This window comes from Cucumis melo, chromosome 6 (genome assembly GCF_025177605.1).
Source record: "Cucumis melo cultivar AY chromosome 6, USDA_Cmelo_AY_1.0, whole genome shotgun sequence".
NCBI lineage: Eukaryota > Viridiplantae > Streptophyta > Magnoliopsida > Cucurbitales > Cucurbitaceae > Cucumis > Cucumis melo.
In genome coordinates, this window is record NC_066862.1 from 27,248,677 (window position 1) to 27,257,040 (window position 8,364).

Below are 8,364 nucleotides of genomic sequence, written 5' to 3' on the forward strand. Positions count from 1 at the left end.
AAAGAGGGAGAGAAAGAGGAATCAAGGTGCGAAGGAGCGAGACCCTTGCATTGAGGTTATCAGAATCTAGAGTGAGGTTACGAAAGAGAGAGAGAGAGAACTTCAAGAGTCAACAGTGCTCTTTCAGTTTCATGATCCTTGAGAGGTCTTCTCTTCTTTACTTGTTCTTTCGTTGAAAAAAAAGAAACTGATTAGTTAGGAAGGATCGGGCCCACGTAGCGGTATCTCCACCAGGATGATCCGTGGGGAAGAAGTCAAATCAGTACTCCCACTCCGCGGTCACAGCTCCCAATAGCATCTGATGACGAAGGGGAAACTCAGGCCTCAGGGGGCCAGGCCAAACTAGGTTCTATGGGGATCCGCTGTCTTGAAGCTGAAATCGACGAAAGGTGCGAAGCCTTAGAGGAAAGAGAAGATCATCAGAGCTTTATAAACGACGACGATTCATATCTTTCCTTACTTGAGCACTTTCGCAGTTTCAAGCTGATGAACCACTTTCATAGACTTCTATTCAGATGAAAAGCGGTCCGCTGCTTTGACTTTTTCTTTTTCCAACTACTGTGACGACGAAAGAAAGCAAAGAAACTCAGCTTCTTGCAGGTCCCAATAAGCAGGTAACCCACTCCGCGGTCTACTCGTCTTGGAAAGCCTCATCAGTTCAAGAAAGATTCAATCAATTTCAATCAATGCGAGTCCCACCAGGAAGGAATATTCTGAGGCGGGCAAGGAAGGAAGAGGCGGGATATGTCGTCAGTCTAGACTGAGAATGAGTTCAGAAAATTCCCTCTTATGCGCCTTCCTTCTTCGAACCTTTTGGTATGTATTGCCCCCTAACTATAGATCAGATCCACCAGACGAGAAAGTCAATTCCGCACTGCTGCTCCGTCGTCGGACTTATCCACCAAGGGAAGGGATTCCTTTCATTTCTGTGGATTGCGTTGGAGGAAATCTACCAAAGCTAGGCAGATAGATAGACTCCTTCCCCGCTGCTAAGGGAGAGCAAGAAAAAAAAGCAAATTCTTGTTTTTGACGCCCCCTTTCTTTTGGGTATGCAGGTACTCAAAGTCCTCTCACTACCAACCAGAAGACATCATCTGGCTGGGTCTTGCCGGTATCAACAACAAGAAAAAAAAAGAAGCAAATGGAAACAGCAACTAACTATGGCTCTTGGCCCAGACAAGGCCCTAGGCTACGGGGAGATCGGAGCAAGAGGGAAGGCCTAGACGAATTCTTCCTGGGCAGCTGTAAGTAGATCGAGAGGTCGTTCCGCCCCTTGTCCCCGAATAAGGGTAATATGTTCTCATAAAAGGTTGCTCCAATCTGACCTAGCTGGCGAGCGATCCCAGTTCGCAGCAGAGAACAAGACAGGAAGCGAGCCTACCTTTGTTCGCTTCTTCTCCACCAAGCACGGAAGTTTCAGGATAACTGTAGGTCGGTGGCTACCTAAGGAAACTCCGATTCGATCCGCCCCCCGGCTGGGAGGCATCTACCTCATCCCGATCACAAGGAGAGGTTCACCATGATGGGGGGTACTTCTTTTTCCCTTCCGGAAAGAATGAAATGCATAGGGGACCATCCTTTTGTTGCGGCATGCTCCTGAGATTTACGGATTCGCAGGGGGCCTCAGGCCCTACTTAGTTGACTGACAATGACAAAGGCTTACGAAACTAAGTAGGACCTTTTGAATTGAATCTTAAGTAGTGCGAAGCTGCTTTGCTCCTCTCAAGAAAGAAGACAAAGATCGAATTCAGATCTCTTTCTTCTGATCTCTAGCGTAGTGGGCTGCCTCTTTCAAGTCAAGAGAGTCAAGCTGCTTTCCTCCTTTTCAGTAGGGGAGCGAAAGGTTAGACCTTAGAAAGTCAACGAACAGCGGTTCTTCTATGTAGGTATGGCCTTCCCCCTTGACTTGACTCTCCTAACCTCGAGCTAATTCGTAACCTTTGCTACGCGTAGTAGAATGAAGGCGTAGCACCGACGCTCTCTTATCTATTAGCCTAAGCGTCTTCGCTAACTCGCTCGCCTACTATACCCTACTATACAATACATTGAGAGGGTAGGCTAGGCTAACTCAGCCGCTGACTTCTCAAAATCTAGGGCTAAGTAGCGCCTTTTCCTTTAGGTCCAAGGTAGCGTTGACAAAGAAGAAGAGAGGGTTAAAAGACAGCGATCTAGCAATAGAAATATATATAGGCCAGCAAGCGATCCCACGTAGCGGTACGAATCGAAAGATCTCTTTTTTATGACTTCCACTTCTCAAATCAAATTCCTCTGAAACTCATCTGGAGTAGCTTAATCTTAGTCTAGTTCCATCTTTGACTTAGCCCTTATCAATGAGACAATATTAGTGGAATGAACAAGTCCGGAGGACCTCGATCATTCTTTGAGCCTCCTCCTTGAATCTTGGACTCCTTTCAGTCGAGCCCTCAGTCCTTTTCACATTCTTTGAGCCCTCCGTTAGGATCAAAGAGGTCTGGAGGATCAAAGAATTTGAGAAGAATGATCGAAGCGACTGAATAGGTTCATATTCCATTTCATGACTCATCTGGAGTAGCTTAATTAGTCTCATATTCGTTCGTGAATTCCACTCGCAAATTCTTTGGTCCTAACCCTTGTTTTTGAGCCGAAGGACTTGTTTATATCCATATTCATCTGTGGATCAAAGAGGTTCCAGAGGACTAATATATATGGAAGAAGACTATACTCCTCCTCCTTTTAGTTTTTTAGTGGCATTAATTTGAATATGGATTTCTCTCATTCTTTGATAAGGAATTCGCTTCGCCCCTCTCCTTATCAGTCGAGTTATTGAATAATGCACTCCTGAAAATAGTTCAGGGATCAGGACTTCGCTTGAAAATTCTTTGAACCGGTCCGTGCTAGCTTAATTACGAGTTATTTCATAACCTACGGACGGACCTTGAATCCATATTCATCTGATAAGGATCAAAGGAGCGGTTAGGAGTTGAATGAAAGCGAAAGTCCTTATCCTTCAAATTCAATGAAAAGGAGTGCAAGGAAAGAAATCCATATTAACCTAGGCAAGGAGCAAAGAATTTGCGGACCCCTCCAAAACAAAGGTCCTCAATGAGAGGATTTCTGACTCGTCCTACGTAGCTTAATTAGTGAATATTGAGACGAGACTGAATCAATGAATAAAGTCAAAGAATTTGCGACTAAGAGCCTAGGCTTTCGTACTTATTTTAGGTTCCTTGCCAGGGCCCTATTGATGAATGAAAGAAAGGGTTTCTGAGCCCTAGCCCTGTAAGCCCACACCTGTGTAGAGTAGATCGTTCAACACCTGCGGCACAAACCCATTTTTGACCTATTGGTCCTAGTATCATAGGCGACCGAACGGCCGCCCCCTAATTACTAGACCAACCCGCTATAATAATTCCATAAACACCTAGCGAAGATATGGCAAACAAATAAAGTAGCCCTATGTTCGGATCTGACAATACAATACCATAATCAAAAGGTACAACGGCCCGAGCGACCAGACTTAACATAAATGTAGCCACTGGAGCCATTCTAAAAAGGGAGAAATTAGCACTACTTGGTGAAAGAGGTTCTTTTATCATCAATTTCAAACCATCTGCTAGAGGTTGTAACAATCCGAACGATCCCACTACATCAGGACCCTTTCGACGTTGCACAAAAGCCATTACTTTACGTTCAGCTAGCACTAAAAAGGCTACTCCTAGTAGAAGTGGTAGAATTATTCCAAGTATTTCAGCTGGGACTGCTATGTACGTTTTCGATTTTCTATTCACTGACGATCTGGCCTGGTCGACCCAATCATGATATTAATGGATCGGACCTTTTCTCGAACCGGATCCCGAGAGGTCCAAGATCGAATCCTCTATCTGAAACTCTACTGAGAATGGAAGCTTAGCCCGCCTCACTTGCTTTCTTTACTGCATAAGGGCATAAACTCAGTCAACGGATTTCCCTCTAACTAGCGGCTGAGAGTAAGCAAGCTACCTTCATGAAATTGTGGTTGAGTCAGAAGAATCAAGGTCTTTGATGATTGAAAAGACTATTTCAATAGTCTGCGAAGACAGAAAAGAAGATAGAGATGTATGAAAGAGAAGATAAGAACTTGATAAACCAAATAAACAAAGAAACCTATCCGCCTCAAATTCTTCTCCACAAATTCTTTGGGCCTCAGTAGCTTAATTATGAGTGGAATGAAAAGCTCAAATTCTTCGATCATTCTTTGACTTTATTCATTGATTCAGTCGAGACCTCCTCTCCTTTCAGTCGAGCCTCTGGACTCGTTTGAGTGTCCTTATCTAATGAGACCTGTGGATAAACAAGGGTTCGGACGGTTTTGACGGAGAAGCAAAGAAGACACGCAGCAAGTCGAGCTCCTTTCGTCTTCCGATAATAGAAAAGCACTCAACCTTCTACCTACGTCTTCCTTTAAGCCCTTTTAGTAGGTTAAGACTGAGAAGGAGCTCTTTCTTTGCACTCCGCGAAGCTCATAAGAAGAAAGATCAATGAACATCCATAAATCAAGAGTGAGGAAGATAGAGAGAAAGAGTCAGACCTATACGAACTCTAGTCCACTCATTCACGATCAGAAAGTCAAGAAAAGAGAGCTCATTAACGAGAATGAAAGAAGACAGGCGATTGGCCTTACCATGATCGATCTCTCATGAGGCATACTCCGCGACTTAATGAACAAGAGCTGCCACTGCCTCTGGGAGAACAGCCTTTTGATCGATCGATCCGACGATAGGCTTTCGTACTGATTTTAGGTTCTGCCGTAGGCTCGGTAAAAAGCTTAGCGAAAGGTCTTCCTCGCGCCTTCGCTGATCTTCTTGGTACGGAATTGCCTTTGTCTGAGTTTTGGGGTTCTTTGTGCCTTTGGAGACAAATTCAGGTTTTTCCATAAAGAAATAGGCTCAAAGAATGATCGAGGAGCGAAAGGGGCTCGACTGAAAGGAGAGGAGCGAAAGGGGCTCGACTGAAAGGAGAGGAGCGAAAGGGGCTCGACTGAAAGGAGAGGAGCGAAAGGGGCTCGCATTAAGCTACGGAGGCGCAAAGAATTATAGAGGGCTCGACTGCGAAATGAAAGACGTTCGGACAGAGGTCACACACCGATCCGGCGTATCTTAAGCATATGTGCACCTGCACTTTTCTTACTTAACAAGTTGGCTAAACTAAACCTCAAATAAATACGAAAGAAAGCCTATCTTCCTTTATTGAAAAGCAAATAAATACGAAAGAAGAATCGCTTTCGGTAAGTAGGTTTAGTAGGTTCTGACTTGAAGTAGGGTTGGAGAAGGAGCTTTGACTTTATTCAATGACTTGTGAGACAGCCTTTGAGATTTTCTCTATTTTCCTTGGAAGCTCCCTACTCGAAGTACGGATGAGGCTACTACGGATCTCAGATCCTCTCCTGAAACCACTTCTGCTACCGATGGAAGATAAGCTAGAACCGCGGAGTGGGCTGAATTCATATTCGAGGAGTTTTCTACCCTTTTAGACCAGATCCAATTAGTCTAATGGGGATCGTTGGTAACTCATATTCATTCAGCCTCCTTCGGAGCTTTCGGTGCTCGACTGAGAGGAGAGGACTAATTAAGCTACGTAGAACCAAAAACGTGGAATATACTCAAAAGGAGGGAAGAACTCGACTCCCACGGGGCCGTTCGAAGAAAGTCGACTGATAAGGAGACAAAAGAAAAGGAGCGCTTAGGAGTTTCAAGCGTAGTCACTAAAAGGAAGAAACTCGACAACTAGACTTCCAGGACCAGGTAGATTGGCTCGACTTAAGAGGGGAGAGAACGACTGGTGACCTGATCTGGATTTACCGCGTAGTGGGTTTCGTAACTACCCTTCCTTCATTCTCGTATAATCAGGTTCAGTGGAGAACTCTCATCTATTATCTGAAAAGTGGCTTTTCACGAAGAATCATGGGATAAACTAGGCTTTTGATTACAATGAAAAGAAGAAGCTCTATTTGTGCGAACATGAAAGCGAAGAAGACTCACTTCTACCGCCTAAGTCAGCGTAAACACCGGCTTATGGTGCATCCTCTACTTCTGCCCTCTCTCTCTAATTCCTGCAGCAGAAAGGGAGACTGAAAGAGTGGCTCGTCGAGAAGCGTCTGAGTTTTCTCTGACCGGCCTTGACCTCGTCCATGGGGCTAGCCTCTGATCTCCTTTCATAGGCTATCAATCCTAAAGGCTTGTCGGCCAAGTGGCGTCTAGCTAATCTCGCTAATCAGGTAAGTACAAGTAAACCCTATCATAAATACTAGAAGCAAGGGTCAAGCTGCTTTTCGCTCCTTTCAACCCGTGGATCCCCCCTATCTCTCGTAAGGACCCTCTCGCGTGCCATATTGATCTTGGTACTTGGATTGAGATATCTCGCCCTTCTTTATCCCCGGAAATGTGGGGTGATTAGGCTTGAGATTTGCCTTGGCCTGTAGATCTCATTTACGATCGATTTCATTCAAGAACCACGCTCTGTAGGATTTGAACCTGCGACATCGGGTTTTGGAGACCCGCGTTCTACCGAACTGAACTAAGAGCGCTTTCAAATACGAAGACCTTTACTGCGTAGTGGGATCGAGCGCAATTACAGTCGTTCTCACCTAGAAAGCATATTAGCTGACGGGGCGTCCTATTGAGGCTAGGGCGCGTCCAACCCCAACCTTCAACTTCTGAAACCCATGCACCTAAAATGCCTTCTTTCTTAGGGAGAATGTGAAATTGAGTAGGGGTAAAGTAGTCAAATCGAGAAAGAATATATATATAAAGTAGAGACTTGAAAGCCAAAAACGAAGGGAATTCAGACACAAAGAAATAAGCAAGCGAGACAGGCCCGCGAAAGGGAGACTCTTTCTTGAATTACTTGATGAAAGAAGGGAAAAGCTTAAACAAGTGCAACCGCCTCTTCGGGAAGAACTAATCAGCCACTAATTTAGCATTCCTGGAGCAAGAAGGGTGAAAGAACAGAGCCCCCTTCCCTAATGGAAAAAGATTGAGGTCCTCCTTTCTCTAGATACGACCCGTGATTTAGGCGATCGTTCGCGATCCGATGCTGTAAAGAAATGACTGAATTTCTCCTTTCTCACACACAAGGGCAATTCTGTACCGCGGAGTAGTTACACTAAAAAGACAGACAGCCTTTCAGCCTGAGAACCTACGCCCCAAATTTCAGGCGAAGTTTTTGGAAGTCATCTCTTTCTGCTCGAAGAGATCTCGAGGGGTTGGTCTTGGAGTTGCTTTATAAGCAATTAGATTGAGATTGTAGAATGAATGAGAACGAGTAGGATCAAATCAAATACGGATTTTTGAAGAAAGAAGTAAAGAGCTCGTGCACAAGATTCTTAGTCGGCTCATAGACGAGAAACTGAACACCAAGAAGAAACTCCCCAGGCGCGAGGCATCATCGTATAATAGAACTCCCCAACAAAGAAGAGGTTCTCGTGGAATGTGTTCTTGGTTCTCACCTTTTCTCTTCTTGGTTCTGTCTTCTTGGTTCTACCCTTTGTTCTGCCCTTTGTGTATTTGTTCCGATCATCTGAAATTGTTTTCCTAGGGAAATCTCTCTTTGAGTCAGGGCCTATACGGAACGCAACTTTTCAAGTCAAATGCCTGATTTTTCACTCAATTATCGTTATATAAGCAAAGTGGCATAAATCGCTATTTTGGCATAAAAAGGCAATTATATGGAACTTGAGTCCTTCTTTCTTTTCAAAGTCAGAGCTATCCAAAAAAAAACAAGGGTGCAGATGTGCAAAGATCTATGGCCCACGTAGCGGTCCGGAGGACTCCCAGAAAGAAGAAGAAGGAGCGGGAGGCCCAAAGAATATTGCTCGAGAAGTCCCACTATTTAAGAATAGCCATATTGACAAAGAATATTGAGAATTTGAGTCCTTTTTCTTTTTATTCCTTTCAATGAAAACCGCCCATCCAAGCAAAGGGAGAGGTTCAAAGAATATTTCATCCATATCCTATCTTTTTCGAGTCCTACTCTCTTGGGACGGATTCCGCTTTCCAAGTCTGCCTCTGACAAAAGAAAGACCAAAGATCCTCAGATAGAACTCCTACTTCTTTTCTTTGCTTTTTCTAAGCGGTTCGCTTTCCGATTCCTTTGCTCGAGCTCCTTCCTTCTTCCCTTCCTCTTTGAGTTACTCTTTTTCTTAAGAGTGAAAGGGACCTATTTCTTCTGATAATGGAATGATTACGATACGGGGGGAACTTAGTTTTCTCCGAGTAAAGGTGCAAAGAATATTGAAGTTCATTGATCACTGGAAGTCTGACTCTTGAAGTTACCTTGAGTACTTATCTTTATCTCTCTCAGTCTCTTACACAGCCTCTGACCTCTACGTCCCCGGTGCGTAGGGCCGAT

At 44.4% G+C, this 8,364-nt stretch overlaps 1 protein-coding gene and 1 pseudogene across 1 annotated transcript; one reads left to right on the top strand and one right to left on the bottom strand.

Annotated features, from left to right (window-relative positions):
• The first annotated feature begins 766 nt into the window (after nt 1–766).
• LOC127149999 (uncharacterized) lies at nt 767–1,523 on the top strand (annotated as a pseudogene).
• On the bottom strand, nt 795–6,463 carry LOC127149998 (NADH-ubiquinone oxidoreductase chain 1). The gene has a single exon (XM_051086621.1). The coding sequence runs from the start codon at nt 3,657–3,659 to the stop codon at nt 3,360–3,362; it is 300 nt and encodes a 99-aa protein (XP_050942578.1). The 5' UTR covers nt 3,660–6,463; the 3' UTR covers nt 795–3,359.
• Nucleotides 6,464–8,364: the final 1,901 nt, after the last annotated feature.

Coding starts and splice junctions, on each gene's coding strand:
- LOC127149998 (XM_051086621.1), bottom strand. CDS start 3,659: ATGGCTTTTGTGCAACGTCGAAAGGGTCCTGATGTAGTGGGATCGTTC.